Below are 23,203 nucleotides of genomic sequence, written 5' to 3'. Positions count from 1 at the left end.
CGGGCTCTAGGAGCGTGGGCTTCAGTAGTTGTGGCACTTGGGCTCAATAGTTGTGGCTTGTGGGCTCTAGAGCACAGGCTCAGTAGTTATGGTGCACGGGCTTAGTTGCTCCGTGGCATGTGGGATCTTACCAGACCAGGGCTCAAACCTGTGTCCTCTGCGTTGGCAGGCGGATTCTTAACCACTGCGCCACCAGGGAAGCCCTGTTCTCTTCTTTTTGGTTTTTGTGAATCTCTTATATGTTTTTGATTTGTGGTTACCCTGTTTTTCAAGTATGTTAACCCCATCCTTTACGTGCTTTAGACTATTCATATATGCTCAAACATATTCTAAAAAAACACTACATTTTCTTACTCTCCTCCACATTTTATGATTTTGAGGTCTTCTTTTACATTTTCATGTTTATCCTTTTGCTGTTCATTGTGGTTATCACTGCTTTGACAAAAATTTTTTTTTCTTTTAATCTCTGTACTGGCGTATTTTCTCTTTCCTATAGCTTCTTGCTTCTTTTCTATTTAGAGAAAACCTTTCAGTATTTCTTTTAGGATAGTGTTTTTTTTAAGCATTTAAAAAAAATATTTATTTATTTATTCATTCATTCATTTATTCATTCATTCGGCTGCACCAGGTCTTGGTTGCAGCATGCAAACTCTTCATTGCGGCATGTGGGATCTAGTTCCCTGACCAAAGGATCGAACCCGGCCCCCTGCATTGGGAGCGTGTAGTCTTAGCCACTGGACCACCAGGGAAGTCCCTAGGATAGGTTTAGTATTGCTGTATTCTTTTAGTTTTTGCTTGTTGGAGAAATTCTTTCTCTCTCCTATTCTAGATGATAATCTTGCTGAGTAGAGTATCCTAGGTTGCATATTTTTCCCTTTCAGGACTTAATGTGTCTTGCCACTCCCTTCAGGTCTGTAACGTTTCTCTAGAGAAATCAGCAAGAGGGTTCCCTTGTAATTAACTCTTTGTTTTTCTCTTGCTGCCTTTAGAATCCTCTTTTTATCTTTAACTTTTGCCAGTTGAATTATATGTCTTGGTGTAGGTCTGTTTGGGTTCATCTTGTTTGGGACCCTCTGTACCTGGATATCTGTTTCCTTTCTAGGTTTGGGAGGTTTTCAGCCATAATTTCTTCAAATACATTTTCGATCCCCTTTTCTCTTTCTTCTCCTTCTGGAATTCCTGTTATGCATAGATTGGCATGCTTTATATTATCCCATAGGTCTCTTATATTGCTTTCTTTTCTTTTTTTTTCATTTGGCTTTCTGACTGCTGTTCTGATTGGGTGATTTCTATCTTCCAGGTCACTTATTCGTTCTTCTGCACTATTCAGTCTGCTGTTTACTGCCTTTAGCTTTCATATCTGCAAATGAGTTTTCTAATTTTTCTTGGCTCCTCTTTAGAGTTTCTAATTCCTTTTTACAGTAATCTGTATTTCTGTTGATAGCCTTTCTTAATTCCTTCAGTATTTTCATTATCTATTTTTTGAACTTGGTGTCTATCAGACTGAAGAGATCTGTTTCATTGTTTGCTCTTTCAAGGGGAGTTCTCTTGATATTTTAACTGGGGGTCATTCTTCTGCTTCATTTTACTTGTATTTCTCTTACTCTGAGTTTAGGAGAAACAGTTATCTACTGTGATCTTGGAGGGCTATGTAGGAGCGTCCCTGTGTAGCCTGTGTGGGTTTAATATTTTTGGTGCGAGGGCTGTGTTTAGTGTGGATGCCTGCCACCTCTTTCCTCAGTGTGTCCTGGCCCTTATCCCCTTGATAAGGGGGTGTGACTGGTGGTGTGGTGACCAGCGCCTGCACCGGATGTTAAGTGGGGCCTTTTTGCTCTGTGGTTGTCATAGCCCTGTCAGGGACCGTGTCTGCTCCCTAGTTGTTGGAGTAGAAGCCCCCAGATCCGTTTCTGAGTTGCGCTTCTGAGCTGCGGTGCGAGGTAGGTGGGATTGAAGTGCTCCCACTGGGAGAAGAGCCACTGACTATTACTCTGCCAGAGCTGTCTGCCTGGGAGTGCGCTCTGTTGTGTCACCTGTCATCCTTTTGTGCGGGCTCACAGAGCACACTGTTGGCACTGCCATCTGTCCTGCCTCAACCATAGGAGTGCTGGCAACTGGCCCTGGTGTCCCTGAGGTGGTGTTTTCACAAGGGCACCAGCGCAGATCCACTGAAGTCAGGTCTCAGGACTGCAGTAGTTCGCACCTGGACCCTCTGTGGAAGCTATGGAGGCAGCCAGACTTGTCCCAGCCACGGGGACACCCGTTTTCCACTCCACGTCCCGTAGTGCTGAGTTTACAAAGCTGGCGGTGGAGGTGTAAACCCGCGTCTCACGCAGCCCTGAGAGGTTTAGCCCTGCTTCCTAAGTTGCACAGCCTCCGGCACCTGATCCCAGAGGCCGCTGGGGCAGTGGCTGGTGCACAGAGGAAAGAGGCTGCCACACTGGGCCCTGCCCCTTCGTGCACCGCTTAACAGTGGCGCTTTGCTTCTGTGGTGGGCCTGGGCTTCTGTGTACACCTCTGCTTGTGGCCGTACCGCACTCCAGCCCCTTCGGGCTGTCTCCACACAGCCAACCCCAATCCTCTCCCCAGGTCTGTCCTCTAAACCCGAGTTTCAGCCCCCAGCCCCCACCTGTACCCACGGGCGCGTGCGTCTCAGGCTGGGGAGCACAGGGACGTGGCACGTGGTTGTGCTTCCCTCTGAGCCTCGGAAGCTCCCGTTCTGCCCGGCTGATTGCTCTTTCACAGCTCCTTCCCAGGGGCGCAGGTCCCATCCCGCTTCCCCCACCCCCCACCCCTGCCGCGTCCTACACAGGTTCACGGGGACATCTTTCTTGTCCTTTCAGGTGTTTAAGGTCTTCTGCTAGTGTTCAGTAGGTATTCTGTGAGAAAACATACGTAGATGTATTTTTGATGTATTTGTGGAGGTGAGTTCCATGTCCTTATGCTCCGCCGTCTTGATTAGAGCCCTGAGATAGTACTGTTTGACAGATGAGGAAATCAAGGCTTGGAAAGGTCACACAAATAATGAAACTGGAAAGCAAAACTTTACCCTGAGATGTACAGAGAGCAAAACAAGGAAAATGGAGAACTATTTTAAATTTTAGACAATATTCAAGTTAAATATCTTAGATTAATACGTAAATTTGATGGATTGGTTGGAGGTTTTGTCTCCCACAAAGGCATTTTCCTTCCCAAGTTGGAGAAAGTTGAAACATGTATTTAATAGCTAAAGTGTGTGGGAGTGGTGGCTGTGTGTTTGTGTGCGCACAGTCTAGAGCCACTAGAGGGAGCCAGGACTCAACAGAAGACAGATTTGTGCCAGCTGGAAGCAATGCCTGAACTATGATTGCATCTCAAAAGGTAACGCCAACCCAAATCAGCACTTCTAATGAAAACCTGTTTTCAGGATCACTCGGAGGACTCAAATATGAATATAAACTGAAGGTTTAATACTTCAAATCACAACTCTTATACCTGGAAAGAATTAGATGATTTCCAGATAAGATTGTAGCCCAGGAGATGTTCTTCCTAGTTTACTGCACTGCCCTTTGGGAGGAAATTTTGATGGGAACACTTGTCTTGAAGTATTTAAACATAAGCTTATTCAAGGTGTTTTGTTTGTAAAAGCATCATTTGGCCTCAAAAATACAGTAGCTTCCATAGGATGGATGTCATTGGGGGTGGGGGAGGTCTTCATTTCTTAAAGAAGCTGCCACTTGTATTTTCTTGATCCTATGAGTGCCTTGAACTCATAGATTTGAAGTCTCCTTTGACTCTGTCCCAATTCTCATTTCCTTGTTTTCCCAGGGACAACACCACTGTTGTGTATATTCTTCTGGAACATTTTTTGTACTTAAATGTACATATTTATGTATCTTTGAACAACTAGCAGTGTAGTTTGTTTACATTTACAGAAATGGTATGCTAAGCACAGTTTGCCATTGACTTTTTAAATTCATCTTTGTTTTTGAGTTTTACCATGTATACATGTAGACAATACGTTTCTTTTAGGTTTTTTTTTGTTATTTTTTCATTTATTTTTGGCTGCGTTGGGTCTTTGTTGCTGCGTGCAGGCTTTCTTTAGTTGCGGTGAGCGGGGGCTACTCTTCGTTGCGGTGAGCGGGGGCTACTCTTCGTTGCGGTGCGCAGGCTTCTCATCTTGGCTTCTCATTGCGGAGCACGGGCTCTAGGCATGCGGGCTTCAGTAGTTGTGGCTCGCAGGCTCTAGGGCACAGGCTCAGTAGTTGTGGCGCAGGGGCTTAGTTGCTCCACAGCATGTGGGATCTTCCCGGACCAGGGCTCGAACCCATGTCCCCTGCATTGGCAGGCGGATTTTTAACCACTGTGCCACCCGGGAAGCCCAATACATTTCTTTTAAATGTTGCATAGTATTTCTGAGGTATGCCACAATTTATCACTTCTTCCTCTGAGGATGATTAGGTTATTTGTAATTTGTTAACTTTTATCAACTCGAGTAACATTTCTTTTTTTTTTCTTTTTGGACAAGAAAGTAGGATTTATTGGTGGGCATGAGTAAGGAGGGGACAGCACCAAGGCTCTCATGAGTGTAGGGCCCGCCATTTGTCCAGAGAGCCACAATTAGGGATGTATTTGACCCCACAGGCACCTGGGATAAGCCACTTTTCTGCCACCATGTTTTCGAATTCATCCGCATTAAACTTGGTAAATCCCCACTTCTTGGAGATGTGGATCTTCTGGCGGCCAGGGAACTTGAACTTGGCCCTGCGGAGGGCCTCAATCACATGCTCCTTGTTCTGCAGCTTGGTGCGGATGGACATTATGATTTGGCCAATGTGGACCCTGGCCACTGTGCCCTGGCGCTTTCCAAAGGTACCGCGCATACCTGTCTGGAGCCTAGATTGGGGACAGCATGCCAGTCATTAGTGTACTCTGGAAATGGCTGTCTCCAAGGTCCCTTAGGGAAACCCGTATAGGCAACAGGCTGCATACACTACTGAGGAAGCTAAAATCATCTAGTTAAATACCTGTAACTGCAGTAGCTAGAGTACAGGGTAGGGCTGCATTTTCAGTTTTACTAGGTGTTGATAGATTATACTCCAGAGGCTGCCCATTTGTGTTCTCACTAGCAGTGTACAAGAGCCCCATATTTTCACATCTTTACCAATGCTATAGTCAGACATGCTAACTTTGCCAAGCTGATTGTTTTAACCTGCATTTTCCTGATTATCGGTGAGATTCAACATTTTTTTCATATGTATTTTAGCCATTTCTCATGTATACATACCTTTCATTTAAAGTTAAACTTAGAATTTTACACAGAATACCATTCTCTGAAGTGAATTTTAATATTGTATTAAAAAATCAAACTTGTTACACAGTACATATGTTCTATGACTTTATGTATACATCCATATACATATATCAAGGTAAAGTCCAATACAAAAAAAAAATAGCTTTCCCATGGCCAGTGTTCTACGGAAGTAAGACTGTGCAAACTTTATTTTGTAGTCAAATGAGATTGCAACACTAAGGCAGAACAAGGCAAAAGCAGATGTGTCCACAGTATATTACAGAATATCTTGCATAGCTTATTTGTTCTCACTTGATAAACTCATTTTAGGATTCTGAAAGATTTTTTTTTTCTCAATGAATTTATACAAGTTAGTGTGTACTTTTTGCCTTTGTTCTATAGCAAACCAGCTTTCTCAGTACTAGTTATGTTTTAGTTTACAACCTTACAGAATTAATGATAGCTTGAGCTTTTGGGGCTCTGAACCGTTTCACTGTAATCCTTGATACAATGACATACAAATACATGTATCATTTTGAATCTTCATCTGTATCTCAGGCGATTTTCTAGGGCTTCCATTCTCTGTGTCATTTCTTCTAGTAAATCTCAAATTAAGGAAGAGGAATCTGAATGGCCTGTATTTATTTACATTCAAATCAACTTGATTTATCTACATAAGAATTTGTGTCCTGAAAAATCCAAGGCTTTTGGGGTTTTTTTTTCCCATTTCTGTTAAGTATTTTAAAATTCTGACTTACAAGTTTATAGTAACTCATTAGCACATGCTATCAAGACTATAAATCTGTATGGGGTTAAATACTTTTTTTTTTTTAAAGCCAGATAGTTCAGTTCAAATTTTTCTTTTTAAAAATTTTAATTCTACTCACACCCCTGTTGCTTATAAATTAATTTGCCATAGCACACCTCTCGAAGCCAAACTGATAATGTCGGGAATGAGGTGAAGAGAAGAAAAAAGGATTAGGGCTTGGAAAGTAAGATGACATCAGAAGAGATGAAGAAAGATGGGGAGTTTTCACCAATGATGATAGGACCAAAGTGTAGCAGCCTTGAAGACTTCTGACCTATGCTCTTTTAATTTTTTTTTAATTTTTTTTTTAAGATTTTTTTTTTCTTTTTTTGGATGTGGACCATTTTTAAAGTCTTTATTGAATTTGTTACAATATTGCTTCTGTTTTATGTTTTGGTTTTTTGGCTGTGAGGCATGTGGGATCCTACCTCCCTGATCAGGGATTGAACCTGCACCCCTGCATTGGAAGGCGAAGTCTTAACCACTGGACTGCCAGGGAAGTCCCAACCTATTTTCTTTTATATATAACTTCCTTATTCTCTTGTGAAGTAAACCCTCAGAGGTGGGCTGGGAAAAGGCAGAGCAGAGGAGCATTAGAATAAACATTTGTCTTCCTTCCTGAAGCTTCTTAATACCCTCCACCACCTGCTCCCTCAATGGCAGAATGAGAGCCTGGATTCATCACCTATATTAAACACTGTCAGATTATTTTACTTTACTTTATGGAGCATATTTCTGGTTTTCAGAGAGGGAATGGCTATATGCTGTTCTTTATTTTATAAACCCATTTGCACAGAAATAATAAAGAATTAAACCATTTCCCTTTAGACTAGTTGATGCATGTTGAGCTAGATATCAGGCAGCTTTAATAAGCTTGCTATAATTTTAAGTTCAGAGCATTTGGCAGGGTGTTCAGTGTATAAAAGCACTGAATCCTCATTTCTCCATTATCCCAAAGCATCCCTTTTATTTGTAATAATTGTATTAATGAATCATTGGATCCTGCTGTTCCCTTGGTAGAATGTTTCATCTTAGAGTGCTGATATAAAAGATCTCTGCTGCCAAACAAAAAAAACCCCACCCCAGTCCTCTAGAACCTACACACTGACCAGATGTGGCCGCAGTGTGGCTTGGGACCAAAGGAAGGGTTTGGAGTTTAGGTAAAAGACTTTGAAACCTCTTCATTCTACATTAATTCTTTGTCTGTACGCACTGTATCTTTAATGCACTTCAGATCTGGTATATAGCTTTCATTTCCTCCCAGCAGAGAAGGAGTTAAATAAGTCTGTTTTTTCTTTACTTTGCATACTGACTGGCTGACTGGCCTTACTGCTAAACCTCCTAGAACCAACCGCAGATAGCAGCTAAGTGCCTGACCTGTGCCGGAAGCTTGGCTTGCCCTTGGCTCTCAAGCACCTATCAGTCTGCTTAAGAAAAAGCCTTTCTTGGAGTTCACTGTTCTTGACTTTATGGAAATGACTTCATTTGATATATACCCATGTATAGAATTTTTTGAAGTTGTGATAATATTCTTTGCATTCCATACAGAAGCATAACATTAGAAAAGGATATAGCGCTGCGTTAATTTTCTTACTTCTTCATTTGCAAGGTTCTGGAACATTATAAGGTTTTCACATTTGCATTGATTGTGTTTTTCTTCCAAAGGACTTCCTAAGAAAGCAGATAGAAAGTGTTCACCTCTATAACCCACCAAACTTCCCAGACTCAGAATAGTAGGACTGAATCAGCATATGAAGGAAACCATAATGAAAGAAATGTTCAACTTTTTCCATGCAGCCAGATCGAGTAAATACCAGGAAAGTGCTGTATGTGCTTCCAATGCTGGAAGTGGCCTTTATTGTGGACTGCGGGAAGACTACTCCACTTTCTTTTAGTTTATTTTTTTAGTTCTCATTTTTCTTAAGTTCTTCTCTTTCCCCCTCTCCTACTTCCTACTTCCTCCTTCCTCCTTTCCTGTCCTCCCTTAAGCTGAGTTTGTTGGCAAATTGAGAGGCTGATAGCAAATTACCCTATAGTAATATTTTACTTGGAATTACCTGAGGATTTTGTCGAATGGAAAAGTTTTTGTGTAGACCGTGCAAGATTGTTTTCTTCAAACAGATATCTGTGTTGCACTGCAAAATTAGAACAGGAAAGTATGTCTCGGATATTTATGGTGACTGGCTCAGATTCTGTAAAGAGAAAGTATACTGAAGTCAAACCTGTTTAACATGGTTGTGGTTATAATACAGCCATCAACTGTTAGAGTAAGGTACTTGGTACTTCTAGAATGGGGTACATAGCTTTATTTTGGGACATACTATGGCAGAAAGACTGTCAGCAGAGAGGCTATTACCAACTATGGCTAAAAAAGTGTAGAGTAAATGTTTCCTGTGTGATGGAACAACTTTTGTCTGTGGGGAAACCATGGTGCAAAGCATCAACCAAAGATTCTAAAAATACTGCTTTTAAAAAATGTACCTGTTGGCTTGCGGGCCCTCTTTGGCAGTTCCCCTGCTGGGGAATCCCGTCTTCCATCAGAGTCTTCCAGAGCTGAGAGGTAAAAGATGACCAAAAGAGTGACAGTTGTCCACATGGGCACATGTGTTCTTTAGAAAACTGGTCCCAGACCAACTCCTTACCTACCTGCCACCACCCAGGATGTTCTGGTTTGATTTGGTAACACCACCGATTCACAAAAGCACTTGGTTCCCCCGATAATCTAAGACCTTTCTAGGGCAGTTCTCTCTAGTAAGAGAAGCCTGGATCCCTTAAATGCATCTTAAGAATATCCCCAAAAATGTTACGTCTAGAAGGTAGGGTGGGAAAAAAAATTAAGTTTGTCCAAGGATTAAGTTGCAGTAGCAGCAGCTCCATTTGAGGCGTTTCAGCTTAAATGAAAGAGCTTAAAGGCAAAAACATTATCAAGTTGCATTAGAAATCTGAAAGGCCTTCCCTTCCTGGCCTCTTTCATCCCATTGCTCTTTCCTTTGGAGGATGAGACACATCACTTTGACTGGGATTTTACTGGCGACTGAAGCTGGGACAGGAGTAAAAGGAAAAATGGGCAGAACTGCTATATGCAAGGACACCCGGCACAATAGTGAACTGGAGAAAAGCACAAGGGGCTCCTATACGTAAGAAAATCTAAATTCTAAACGGCAGTTTAATGTTCTGTAAACAGAAGTAGTCCATGCAAGAGGGCATTCTTTAAATTTTCATCAGTGAGCTTGGAAGGACTACCATCCTTTTCCACTCTAGTTACAGGTGTATCCCAAAATTGTGCATCAGCTTTCCTGATTTATATAATGGTTTTTTCTAGTTTCGTGATCATCTCCATAGGGTTTTTGTGAGGATTAAGAATTTTGCCATGTGTCAGAACACTTATCACACTGCTCAGTACAGAGCAAGTGCTCAAGCAACGTTAGCTATTATTTTGTCTTCCCTCTCCTCTATTCCACTTTTTGTGCTTAGTGTTTCTGGGCGTCACTGGCCCTGCCTACAAGGGAGGCACTTTTTTGAGCACTTTGAAGGAATGGATTGAGAATTTCTCATTCACGTGCTGCTGTGTTTGCTAAGGTCTCTCCTAGACGTAAGCTATAGTACCTTCACATATGCCTTTCCGTAGTTTATCACTTATCTCGCCCATCGTGCTGAAGTCTTCGGCATAGAAGAGATGCTCTTCTGTGGGCTCAGAGGCAATCTCTTGTAGTTCTTCCTCAATGGCTTTCCCTACCCCAACAGCATACATGGTTACACCTAAGGAACAGCAAATTAAGAACAGGGTAGTTACACAGACATGGAAAACAAACTTATGGTTACCAAAGAGGAAAGGGGGGGAAGGGATAAAATAGGAGCTTGGGATTAACAGATACACACTACTATATATAAAATAGACAACAGGGTCCTACTGTATAGCACAGGGAACTATATTCAATACCTTATGATAACCTATAATGGAAAAGAATCTGAAAAAATAATCTGTGATTATATATAATATATATGTGATATATATATAATCTGAATCACTTTGCTGTACACCTGAAACTAACAACATTGTAAACCAACTTTACTTAAAAAAAAACACAGTAGTTAGAGTTGTATTCCCAGGATCTGGAAGTTGTGTGTACTGCACCCAAAGCCAGCTAGATATTAATAAGTGGTGTGATTTGAGGGGTCCATGTCAACCTCCCTTTACTTTTGCATCATTTTTATTTTGGCCTTGTGAGCAAAAGACAGGGATCCAAGAGAGAGGAAGGTGAGGCATGAAGGAGAGGTTGGGGAGCTAGACCACCAACCTGTTGCTCAGCTCTGGACAAGGTCACTAACAAATCTTCAACTTTTCCCTGAATTAGCCTTGTGGGTAGAGTAGAAAAGAGCACTACCTTATGGCTTGCTTGCTAAATGAGAATCTCTTCTGGGAGAATTCTAAGAAACGGGTCAGTTTATGACCTTGTAACCTAGTTTCTACTTCTCAGAGGTGCAGACAGGAACTTTAAGTGACCTGTGGCCAAGTGAAGCTGGATTCTGCCCACCCATCTTGGGAGGACGAAGCCTTGTTGAGGAGGTGCTAAGCTGAAAAGGAGAATCTGTAGACCAGTGGAAATCCCGGAAGTCAGAAAAAAGAACAAACCCAAGTATCAACCTTAGATTCCAAGAGGCATATGAGATTGTTCCAAAAGCTTTTCTAAACAAAATTAATCATTTGACTCCCTTCCCCAATATCCTCTTCATTTGAAAGTAAAACATAATAACTTAAGTTCTGCTTGATTTTCAACATTTTTCAGCAGGTATCTTATTCTGGCTAATTCATTAGACTAGATTTTTTTTAAAAATAGACATAAAAATGGCTCTTTAAGCCAAAGGGCAAGAGTTGGCCTCGTTCTAAAGTCTATGTCAGGTCAACAGCCAAGTTCAGCATATTTGTCTGAGAGCCCAGTGACTTTATGCACAACTTCCTAAAAAGGATAACTACTATTTTAAGATTGTGTAGCTATACATAGGAGTAATTAAATTCATTAGAGGATGTCACTTCAGATAAATCTTGTTGATTCAAGAACCAAGTAAACATCTGTTTCTTCCACCACCTGTCTTTCTTTGGCGGATTCGTGGAAATTTGAGTGGGTAAGAGAGTACGGTAGATGATTGGCTTCAATGAGACAAATAAAAGGGTTAACAACTGTCTTTGGAGACAGGGTGCTTTCCCCTATACATTTTAACAATGCAGGTTAGAGGGGCCTGTGGGTTTGACATAGGCTCAGGTAAGCTAGTCTAGAAGCAGGGGAACTGGCTGTGAGCAGCCAGTTTTACAATCCACCCAGATGATTCAGGCAGGACACTTTTTGTGGCTCCTACTCTATTGGGTTCAGAAGAAAAGAGTGACGTAAGCAATATCAATAAAACGGCCTCCTCCGTGAAGAGAGTGACTGAATGTTGACGTGAACCAGCCTTTCTGTGAGCAGGAACGGAGTTCACCAATGCTACTGCCAGCACTTTCATCCTTTGTTCATTCACTCAGCAAGGACTGGTCACACATGTACTGTGTTCCATGCCTGATGGAGGCACTGAGTCCATAAAGTCTTGGATGAAGCCCTGGTTGGTACATATCCTTTCCCCCTTATAGGACCTGCTGAAGCAATGTGCCCTCGACAAGTTCTTAAAGAAAGCAGTTTTCAAGCAAACTGCTTCACAGCCTCAAGGTTTCTCATCTCCCCAAGGAATCCAGACACTTTCCCTCAAGCTCTCTCCACCAGCCGTCATAGCTTTTGGGTTTCCTTTTGTCAAGAGCCATATTCCCCCACCACACTTGACATCTATACACAAATGAAGTCACCTCAAGTCCCCCCTGCATTATACATGGAGTCAGACAAACCTCAGAGAAGAGGCTGAGCTCTACTGAGCAACAAGAGTTTAGAGTCAATATCTTGTCTGACATTTTGATTTTCTCAAAAGTTAACTTTTGCCTCCTGCAAACACAAGAGTATTTGCTGTCCTAAGGCTACTGCACTCCCAGAGTGTTCACTGGAAGCATTGCTTAAAAAAGAAAAAAAAGTATTGGTAAGCGTTCCTCCTACCAGGAGTCTATTTTTATCAAGCTCTTCAGGTGATTCTAAAGCAACCAGACCAGTGTCTGGGAACTGTTGTGTATTTCTCTGGTTAAATAGCACGTGCAGGATTGATTCTCTGCTCTGGCGGTCACACCCTGGCTAGTAAATCACAGTAGATGATTACTCAGGTATAGTCTGTGTGTAGACCAACCTTCCAGTCCGCAAGATTTTCGTATCCTTCCCGAGTCCTTTAACTCCTGTGGGGTGCCTTTAAGGCCACTAGGTGGCAGTTTAGTAAAGGTGTGTAACAGTGGTGACAGGAAGCCCTTCTGTCTGCTCAAAGAATCTCACTCCTGTGGCCCCATGTGAACGCCAAGTGAGTTTAAGAAACCCGAACCTTGAGTGGTGTAAACCACACCTCCATCCCATATTACCATTGGCCTGGGCTTTACTGGCCCACTCGGAGACATCATCCTGAGCCCGTCCATCTGTTAACACGATGGCCACTCTGGGCACCCGTGCGGAGAGAGGCCTGGCCCCTTCTACTTGGGTAAAACTTCTCTCAAACATGTGTTTCAGAGCCAGTCCGGTCATAGAGCCCTTGCCCATGTATTTCATGTGGGCCACAGCTTTTTTCATGTCTTTGGCCGAGCTGAAGTTTCTCAGGGTAAACTCTGTGCGGACCTGCGTGGAATACTGGAGCAGCCCCACTCGAGCGGCTTTTGGGGAAATTGCCAAGGAATTTATAATTCCAGTGACAAACTGCTTCACAATCTCAAAGTTCTCTTCTCCAAGGCTTTTGGATCCATCGATCACAAAGACCAGGTCAACTGGGCCTTCAGTGCATCCTACAGGAATGAAAGGAAAGTTGAGCTAGTTAAATGATAAAAATCACTTATGCACAAGAGGAGAAGAAAACTGCTTCCACTGGAGGCATAACCACTTGGGAGAGCCACCTTTATTCTTTACATAATACACAGGACAGACAGTGTAGGGAGAGTAACGAGCAACAATAATGCTCAGAATTGCCTTTATATGCAGCTTGTCAAATTGTTAAAAAGTAGTATTTTCCACAAGCAAAAACACACAGCAGATGTACAAATTGGAAACCAGGTCCACACTGTACCCTGGGTCACCGGCAGCCAGGTCTGGGAGGGGCTGTGTGTACAGTACTCTGAAGGGTCTGACAGCACCCAAAAGATTCCAATAACTTTACTCCAGGCGGGTGATATCACCCCGGTGCTGGCATCTGACAGACAACGGACTTGGAAAGTCTTCCAGTTCAGCTCGGCCATCACCTCTTCCAGGGAGATTTCCTAGTAACTCAGCTTGTCTTAGTTACTCTTTGTGTAGCCCTAACACTACTAATTTAGTTGACAAAAAATTGTTTATTGAGCACCTGCTTTGTGTAAGGCAGCCAGTGCAGCAGGATCGCAACAGTGACCAAAGCAAACTCCCTGACACCACGTTGCTTACAGTCCAATGTACTCTGTGCAGTGTTCCACACGGTACAACGGCTAGTTAATTATGTGTCAGTTTCCTCCTCCAGTCTGCCAGTTCCTCCTCAGCAGGAGCCATTTCTCATTAATTATTTCTGTACCTCCAATACCTGGCACACAATAGTTGTTAAATAAATACTAAACGAAGGAGGTGATGTCCATTGGGTAGCACACCCGTTAGTATCCTATTGACTTTTTTTTTGGCTGAGCCACACAGCCTGTGGGATCCTAGCACCCCAACCAGGGACCGAATCTGGGCCCTCGGCGAACCTGGGCCCTTGGCAGTGAAAGCACGGAGTCCCAACCACTGGACTGCCAGGGAATTCCCCCCATTGACCTTTTAAAGTTTTAAAATGAATTATCACTGTGAATTCTTTATCTATATGGAAGTTTTCCAAGCAACTCAGATTGGTGACAGTAAAAGCTTTATGCAAATATGTATGCAAACTGGGTGTGGAGAGATTTTTTTGTTATTTAGGGCTGCATAAGAAAAATCTACAGATCCCAAATGAATGATCTCATTTCAAACAGTCTACAGTATGCAATATACATTCTCTTTTACATATCAAGCAGCTGTCTAATATTTGAAAAATGAAGCACAGCAATATTAGGAAGTAAAGACACACATGCAAAAATATTTCTATTCCTGGGCTTAACTAACATGCTAATGTAATTGTGTGTGTGTGTGTCTGTGTGTGTGTGTGTTGGAACAGTTGGGTTCCTCTTTTTCTTCATTAAGTGCTTGTCCTCTTTACCCAACCTATTGATCTGTTATTAATGAAAGAGGAAAAGGCCAATTCAGAGCTTCATTTACATTCACAGCCTGAATCTCAAGGAGTGTGCACGTGACTCTTCAGCAGATTTCAGAAATAGTGAAATAATTTTCCAGCAGTGAATCTGTTTTCTCTTCTTCCCCATATACTCTTTTCTTACAGAATGAAACCAACACCTGCAGCCTCCATGCATAGAGGGGTGTAGAAGGCTTCGCCAGGAAACAAGAATCCTAGGTCGAGTGGAAGAGCATCAGGGTGAGAGGTGCCAGACTCTCACTTTCAGATCCAGGGAGAATGACAGTCCCTCTTGCTGGCTACTTGTTTGCAGGAAGGTCACTCAGCTTTCCTTGGATGTTTTCTTTTGGTAGTTAAGTCAATGAGACTGGAATGGAGCAGTGTTTTGCTTTCTGAACTTAATTTTCACAGAGTTCCAGAATTTCAGGGTTGGACAAGACCTTTAAAAGCCACTGGTCCAGCCACCCCTGTTGCTCACATCTTTACTGCATCCCTACCCAGTAGCCATTCATTCAGCCTGGACCTGAACACCTCTCCTGATGAGGAACTCATCACTTCACCACTGAAGCCCCATCTGTAGACAGCTCTGCTGTTGATGATTTCATTTGTAGCTATCATTTGTCGAGCAATTGGAATGTGCCAGCACTGGGCTAAACACCTTTAAAAACATGATATCATGTATTCCTCATGACGATTCTGTGAGGTATTATCTTCATATTATATGAAGAAACTGAGACTCAAGTTAAATAATTTCTCCAAGGTCACACAAATGTATGAATAGGGGGTTCAAATCCAGGTCTGTCGAAGCTCATGATCTTAACTTATTAATCACACAGCTTCTCTGAGACAAAGTGTCTTTGTCCTCATACTCAGCTGTAGCTTCTCCCTGATGTCCTTTCTTTCCCTGGGGTTTGGGGGGAGTGTCATATAAATAATGGGTGAGGAGATTGTCAGTTTGGTATTTGAAAGGTACCTCAAGTCTTTTTTTCTACATAGATCTTCCTTTATTTTTCACTTGACATCGTATTGAACTTCCCCACCATGATGCTTTCTAAATCTTGTCTCTATCCTTTTTATTTTTTTTCTAAAAAAAATATTACATGCACATGGAACAAAGTTCAAACACTACAAAGGGTATCTATATCTATATATCTCCATCTACCTATATAGCTATATCTATATTGAGAGAGAGAGAATATAGGTTAGAGAGAGCCTTTTGCAAAATACATCAATGGTAACATACTATAAAAACCATTCAGTACCATGCTTTTTTCACCTAAAATATCTTGGGGATACATCTAGAGCTGCTTCATTCCTTTTAACAGCTGTATAGTATTCTATTGTATAGATGTACCATAATTTATTTAATCAGTATCTTATGGATAGACATTTACCTTATTTCCCATTTTTGCTACTGCAAATAACGCTGCACAAAACATCCCTTTAAATATGGCTATGTGTTCTTATGTGATAAGAACACATGCACTTATCTGTGGGATAAACTCCTAGAACTGGAACTGCCTTTAAAATATCGCCAAATTGCCCTCCTAAAAGTTGTACCAATTCAGATGCCTAGTGATAAATTTACAATTGCCTATTACAACATACCATTGCTGGAGACTTCCCTGGTGGTCCAGTGGCTAAAGTCTCCACGCTCCCAATGCAGGGGCCTGGGTTTGATACCTAGTCAGGGAACTAGATCCCACATGCCGCAACTAAGAGTTCACGTGCTGCAACTAAGTGTTCGTGTGCCACAACTAAAAGATCCCGCACGTGGCAATGAAGATCCTGCGTGCTGCAACTAATACCCAGTGCAGCCAAAAAAAAAAAAAATATATATATATATATATATATATATATATACACACACACACACACACACACCCCATTGCCAATGTAGGGAATCATCAAACTTTTTGAACTCTGATAACAGGTAAAAAAATGTATGGTAGCTTTAATCTCTCACTATACATTTTCCCTTTTTTTTCTTGTATGGCTTTTATGTTTCATGTCATGTTTAGAAAGTTCTTCTCTACTCTGAGATTATAAAATAACTCAAGATTTTTTCTGCTACTTTAGAGGTATTATTTTTTAAGTTTAAAAGCACAAGTCTTACCTCCCTCATTCCAGATATTCTTATTCAGCTAGGATCATTCTAGCCTCTTAGCTGATAGTGAACTTACTGTCAACTAAAACCAGAAGTTTTTTCATAGGTGCAGTTAAGCTCTCTCTTCCCCATTCTGTATCTATGCATACACATTTATATCTATGGTAGAAGCAGAGGTGAGGGATTTATTTCCTGCAAATACTCCAAAAAGCAATTGCTCCCAAACCAAATTAAGGCAAAAAACCAAGTTGAGATCACTTACTTTTGCACCGTCTTCCATCCTCAGCTAGAATAAATCCCTCTGAGCATTTGCACATGTAAGAACTGCCACGATTAACACAAATGTGTTCACAGCCATGGTGGGTTGATTTGCAGACATCCTTCCCTGAGGGTAATGTAGGAAGTTAAGCAACCTCATCAATGTAGAAATGAGCTGGGTTGAACAGTCATGTCAGGACAGATCATAGAAATGATCCATTAAAAAAAATCTCTGTTCAAACTTCCTCTATAACATCCCCCTTTTCAGTCTAATACTCAGGATAGGGCATGGTAAAGGAAACCTCCTCCTCTCAGAAAGCTCTAGTTCCCATGAAACTGAATGGTGAGATGGGTGATCAGGTGTCCTGGATTTATTGTTAATTTTTAGAATTGTTCGATGTGCTTTGAGTTTTGATTTTCCCAAGCTACTGATTTTTCCCCATAGACATCCCAAACGCTTCAGTTTTAATTGTCTGATTAACATTTTTCATGTGTGAGATACTTTTAACTCTCCAAAGTAGTTAGAGCCTTTTAATCTTCACAACATCCTGTGGAAAGAGGAGGGCAGGGATAATTATACCCAATGTATAAATGAAGAAACGAAGTTTCACAGAGTTGCCCAAGGTCATACAACCAGTTGATGACACAGCTGAAGCAGGATGTGTCCTGAGTAGTCCTCCTCCACGGCATGAAAGCCTTTGGTTCTCTGGTTCTTTTCTGTCATTAGCTCCCTAAAAGGAGAAGCTTCCTACAAAATTGGAATCAGTGACTACAGATCCCTCTGGAAGTGGGAATGGTGGGATTTGATTTAGCAATCAAATTTCAGAGGAAGAAGTTGTGCCTTGTGTACAATAGCTCAACTTATTGAGCAAAAAATATGTTGAATGAAGAAATGATGCACATGTGTGCCCATGCTTACAGAAAGGGAAGCATGAACAAATGGCTCAGGCAGACATAATGGGCAGAACTGTAGCCATGGGCTCCGTAGAAGGACACCGCCTTGTGAAGGCAAAACATAGGCTAGTGTAGGGAGCCCTGCAGAGTCAGGCCACGGACCCACGGGCATCCCAGGAATCGGTTTTTCAGACAGAACTTCTCACGAACAGTAGAAGCCCCTCTTCCTGGCAGAAGAATGCGGAATGAGTTCTCCCCAACCCCACTAAGGTTGACCTGTGGAGGCCCCCAGTTATTTCGGGAATCCATGAGGATATTCCCCCAAATCAACCTCAACAGCAAGTGAATTTTTTTTTTTTAAACTAAAAAAGGAACATCCTGCCCACCGGAGCAGAGTATCACAAAAGCAAGTAGACAGTGTCAAGATCCCCCAAAGTAGGGATTAACAGCTCAGAATCTCACAGTGGAGGAAAAATCCCCACCCTGTTCTTGTCTACTGCCCACCTCACTGAGCTCGGCCAACCCTGTCTCTTCTGTTGGGGGCTGTGATGGTTAACTTGATGTGTCACCTTGTCTAGGCTATGGTGCCCAGTTGTTGCATCAAACACCAGTCTAGATGTTGCTGTGAAGGTATTTTTTTTAGATGAGATTAACATTTAAATCAGGAGACTTTGAGTGAAGCAGATTATCCTCCATATTGTGGGTGGGCCTTATCTTGAAGACCTTTAGAGAAAAAAAGACTGAATTCCCCAAAAGGAAGAGGGAATTCTGCTTCCAGACTGCCTTTGGATTACAGCTGCAACATCGGTTCTTCCCTGGGTCTCCAGCCTGCCAGCCTGCCCTACAGATTCCCTGTCTATCTATCGATCTATACACACACACACACACACACACACACACACACACGTACACATACATTTTATTGGTTCTCTGGAGAACCCTGACCAATATACCTTCTAAGTAAACTCTCAGAATCTGTTTTGAGTGACCTACAGAAGCAAATGATAGAATGGATAAACAAGACTCACAGAAAATCCTTTCGGCCCTTCTCGCACCTTCTGCCCTTACTTATAAGGTTTTCCAAGAAGAAATAGCACTATAACTATTCTTTGATCCTTACAGAGATTGCTGGCAGAGATTCTAATCCCATTCAATGACTAGCCAGGCACCGTGCTAGGCTCTGGGCATCCACACAACTCTTGTGGAAAGGGTCTACAGCTGGGAGAAAGTGAAAAGCAGCGAAGAGCCTGACAACTCAGAACCTTGACTGAGAAATTCTTGAAGAACTAAGGGTCTATTGTACTGATCACTAGCACAACAGTTTCAGAGCACCCAAGGCAGGAACTTACAATAGTGACATTGATTATAAAGGAAGACTTTCAATGCTTAATGAAGTTCTCCAACTGTCCAAGACCCACAGATGGAAAAGTCCACCTCTACCTTGAAGCCACTTACTTCTGCAGTGTTTCCCGTCCTCAGCGAGTCGGAATCCCTCCAAGCACTTGCAGATGTACGACTCACCACTGTTCACGCAAATGTGTTCACAGCCGTGGTCTACTGCTTGGCAGACATCTTTCCCTGAGGACAGCAGAGCAAGTTAAATGTTACCAACATCAATTTTCCCTGGGCTTCACCTGGGAACTTCCATCCATCTCAGCCACTGGACTCCAGGGCCACCTGAGCTCAGTGATCCGTGGGGAGGAAGGTAAAACTGAGGATGAAGTTCAGCGGCTCTAATTCGGGCTCACTCTCCCAACTTCCTCACTATCACCGCCACCGTCATTCACCAGCACCTACTTCAGTGTCTCATAAATATGCAATCCATCATCAGCTTTCTGCAGATGCAGTTTGTGATATCAGAAAGGAAACACTGTTGGTATGATCACTTAGGAGATTAAACCTCAATTTAGATTAGTGGCACTGAAATCTAATTTTGGCTTTTTCCCTGACATATGACTTTGGAGAATGACTTAACCTTACCTTTCCTTTCTGAAAAATGAGAAAAATACTTCCAGTTACCCATCTTTTCTTCAAATGTGAAATATGAGGTGTTCTTTGTAAAGTACTTTTGAGAAGCTTGAGAAAAAGACGAATGATAGGGGTGGGAATCATTTGCTCAGGGTTACACACCCCCCTTTGACTATATAGAGACGTGTCTTGGCCCCATCTAAGAGGCCTTGCTTTCTGAGACGTAGAATGGCCTCATCATAAGGTGGTCTCTAAGAGGGATTTGCGCCACCAGAAACAACAACAACAATACTATTAAAGATAAAGAAACAGAGGCTCAGAGAAGTTAAGCAACTTGCCCAGCTAATAAATGGCAGAGCTAGAAGCTGATAGAACACTGGATTTCAGACTGTACATCTTTCCAGTAGAGCACACTGCCAACCTGTCGTTTCTTTCCACAGGGCATAAATGAACACCTTCGGTTGTAGCTCTGGCACTGACTTTTTTCATTTGTCCATTTGTTTGTTTTCTTTTTAATAGACTTTATTATTTAGGACAGTTTTATATCTACAGAACAACTGAAGATAGTACAGAGAGGTCCTATAAACCCCATACCCAGTTTCCACTATTATTAACATCTTTTACCAGTGTGACACATTTGTTAACAATTAATGGACCATTACTGATACAGTAATGTGAACTAAAGTCCATAGCTTATTTATATTTCCTTAGTTTTTAAGCCAAAGTCCTTTTTTTCTGATCCAGGATCCCACATTACATTTAGTGGTCTTGTGGCATTGGTTTTTGAGAGTAACTGATACACAGAGATCAGGACGGTGGATTTCATGCAGAGGTCAGATACAGTAATGTGAGCCCACTCCAATAAAAACTTACTTCTGCAGGTTTTCCCATCTTCACGGAGTATATACCCTTCAAAGCACTGGCACACAAAAGAGCCTCCACTGTTTACACAGGAATGTTCACAACCATGGTTCCCCAAAGCACAAGAGTCCAATTCTGACAATCCAATTGGAATTAGAGAAAGAGAAAAAGGAAATGATTCATACATTACTTATTCAATCTTATAAGACATTTCAGACACCTTAAATGAAAGCAGTACTTTATGCCACAGGGCACATTTCAAAATAGAAAGCATGTCTATGAGCAAAAATTCTTAATATATAAAGAGCACATAAAATAAAACAATATGATCATCTCCATAGGAAAAATGAACAAAAGACATGGAAAGAAAAGTTACAAAAGGAGAGATAAAAATGGCCTATAAATATTAGAAAATAAGTTGCACATTATTGATTATCATATAACTATAATGTCAGCTTATCTACATATCTGCTTATGTATGCATGTATGTGTCCTACTTTGGTCATCCATCCATCCAGTCACTCATTCATTTGTTCACCGAGTTGTGGAATATTTCATGAGTCCCTTCTCTCTGAGTCAGGTACTCTTCTAGGGTCTGGGGATGTAACAATGAATAAAACCAAGTTTCTGCTTTTGTGAAGTTTACATTTGGTGGCAAGGGTGGGAGGAAAGAGGGGGCAAGACAAACGACAGCCAAATATGTATGTTAGATGGGGAAGGCGCTATGGGGAAAAGCAGGATAAGGGGGATGGAGAGTGCCCACTGGTTTGGGGCACAGGGAGGGCTTGTTATTTTACATACTGCAGTCAGAGAAGGTGACGCTGAGCAGAGCCCTGAAGAAAGAGATGAGTGAATACGTAGTGTTTGGAAAGAACAGCAACCAAGGAGAACAGCATCTGCAAATGGCAGTGGTAGGAGTGGGTGTGGCACGTTTCAGGAAAGGTAAGGAGACCAGGGGGCCAGGCAAGTGATAAGCCAGGATAGACCACGTGGGAGTCACAGGCAGTGGTTGCATCTAAGTAAGAAGGGGTCACTGGATGGTTTTGAGCAGTGGAGAGACATGAACTGACTTTATTTTTAAAGGACTACTGTGCACAGAATGGGGCACAGGTAAGGCTGGAGCACGGAGAGCTGGAAGAAACCCAGTGCACTGATCCTGGTGGCCCAGACAGGCTGGTGAGAGGGGTCAGACTGTGCCTGTACTTTGAAGGTAGAGCCTACAAGCTTTGCTGATGGGTTGATATAAAGAGTTTATCTTCATATGGATATGACAGAAGAGTCACAGGTGACTCTGAGGTTACAGGACTGAGCAACTGCAGAATGGCATTGCCGTCCACATGGCTGGGGCAGCTTCTGCGGGAGCAGGTTTGTGAACCTGTGAAAACCAGGCTGATATTTAAAAAACCTATTACTGAGGACAGGTGGGAAGTGATTTTTTATAAGAACCAAACATAATTCTGAGAGTCAACGCTATCATTTCAGATCGAGGAGAATTTCTACAATGCATATGACTTGAGGTTATTAAATAAATGTTCCAAAGTGCATAATCACTTTTATAGTCAGGCACAGATGATACGCTTTTTTCTAAGACATTTTTGCAGTATTTTTTTTGGAAGGGAGTCCTGAGAACCACCCTATGCGTTAATTAAAGCAGCTGTTGTTATTCTCATTTACTAGCTAGGGAAACTACGGTTTGGGAAGATTAATGGCTTGCCAACATCAAATGCTAATAAGTGATAGCACCAGATTAAACATGTAATCTTCTGACAATAAATCCCTAGCTAAATAAATGTTTTCCCTAGCTACACTGCGTTGCTATATTCTAAAGTAAGCTTCCAAACATGAAGGGAATTGTGCTTGTCTTCGTTTGGGCAGAAGCGCCGCCAAAATCGTTGTACAATGGGAAGGCATTATATCAACTAACATTACAACTGCAGAGGAGAGTCAAAACAGAGCTGCCCCTTCCTCTTTGCTCTGAACATGACTTACTTCTCTGGGCACGATCTAGACTCATTATTAATGCAGAACATCACCCGATGGCTTGGGGTAATTCCGCACATAGTGTTGAGTGGAAATGCAGTTGAGTGATCCGTAATACAGACAGCTGGCTGGCTGTGGAGGCGAGCACTTTTTTCCTCACCATGAATTTATATTAAGAATACTCCATTTTCCAATGCAATAAAATAGCTATACATAACTCTTTCAGTCCAGTCTTGCCAAGCCATAATCCAGACAGAACCCCCTGAGCACACCCCTTCTTTTTTTTTTTTTTTATAAATTTATTTATTTATTTTTATTTTTGGCTGCGTTGGGTCCTCGTTGCTGCACGCGGGCTTCTCTTGCTGTGGAGCACAGGCTCTAGGTGCGCGGGCTTCAGTAGTTGTGGCTCGTGGGCTCTAGAGCGCAGGCTCAGTAGTTGCGGTGCACGGGCTTAGTTGCTCTGCGGCATGTGGGATCTTCCTGGACCAGGGCTCGAACCCGTGTCCCCTGCATTGGCAGGCGGATTCTTAACCGCTGCGCCACCAGGGAAGCCCACACGCCTTCTTTCTGGAGCTTCCCCCATGCCCTGTCCTGTCACCGTAGCTCCATCTCAGGCTGCAATTTTGAAGAGTGATTGTCTCGGTGCAGGGGCCCTGAAAGGTCATCGGCCCTCAGGTTCTCCCACGCCGAGCCGTGATGGTCTGAGCCTGTACTAGGCAGAGTG

General features: G+C 42.3%; 1 protein-coding gene and 1 non-coding gene across 4 annotated transcripts in view; both read right to left on the bottom strand.

Moving 5' to 3' along the window:
- Nucleotides 1-4,916: 4,916 nt before the first annotated feature.
- Nucleotides 4,917-5,054, bottom strand: LOC133077501 (small nucleolar RNA SNORA70). Its single transcript, XR_009697769.1, has one exon. It is a non-coding gene; the product is annotated as a small nucleolar RNA SNORA70 (small nucleolar RNA).
- A 246-nt stretch (nucleotides 5,055-5,300) lies between these two features.
- Nucleotides 5,301-23,203, bottom strand: part of MATN2 (matrilin 2) — a 153,291-nt gene continuing 135,388 nt past the window's right edge. For 2 of the 3 annotated variants that reach the window (XM_061171607.1, XM_061171605.1), the window contains exons 11-19: nucleotides 20,512-20,634; nucleotides 19,126-19,248; nucleotides 16,781-16,903; nucleotides 12,559-12,972; nucleotides 9,684-9,836; nucleotides 8,559-8,630; nucleotides 8,135-8,269; nucleotides 7,650-7,748; nucleotides 5,301-5,868 (exon numbers count right to left, since the gene is read on the bottom strand). In XM_061171607.1, the coding sequence (XP_061027590.1) occupies nucleotides 5,813-5,868; nucleotides 7,650-7,748; nucleotides 8,135-8,269; nucleotides 8,559-8,630; nucleotides 9,684-9,836; nucleotides 12,559-12,972; nucleotides 16,781-16,903; nucleotides 19,126-19,248; nucleotides 20,512-20,634 (1,298 nt within the window). In that variant the 3' untranslated portion in view covers nucleotides 5,301-5,812. The remainder of the gene's footprint in view (nucleotides 5,869-7,649; nucleotides 7,749-8,134; nucleotides 8,270-8,558; nucleotides 8,631-9,683; nucleotides 9,837-12,558; nucleotides 12,973-16,780; nucleotides 16,904-19,125; nucleotides 19,249-20,511; nucleotides 20,635-23,203) is intronic. The other variant, XM_061171606.1, reaches the window with a different exon arrangement.

This window comes from Eubalaena glacialis, chromosome 17 (genome assembly GCF_028564815.1).
Source record: "Eubalaena glacialis isolate mEubGla1 chromosome 17, mEubGla1.1.hap2.+ XY, whole genome shotgun sequence".
In the NCBI taxonomy this organism is placed as follows: Eukaryota; Metazoa; Chordata; class Mammalia; order Artiodactyla; family Balaenidae; genus Eubalaena; species Eubalaena glacialis.
Note: the sequence above shows the minus strand (reverse complement) of the source record. Positions and strands in the feature narration are given on the sequence as shown.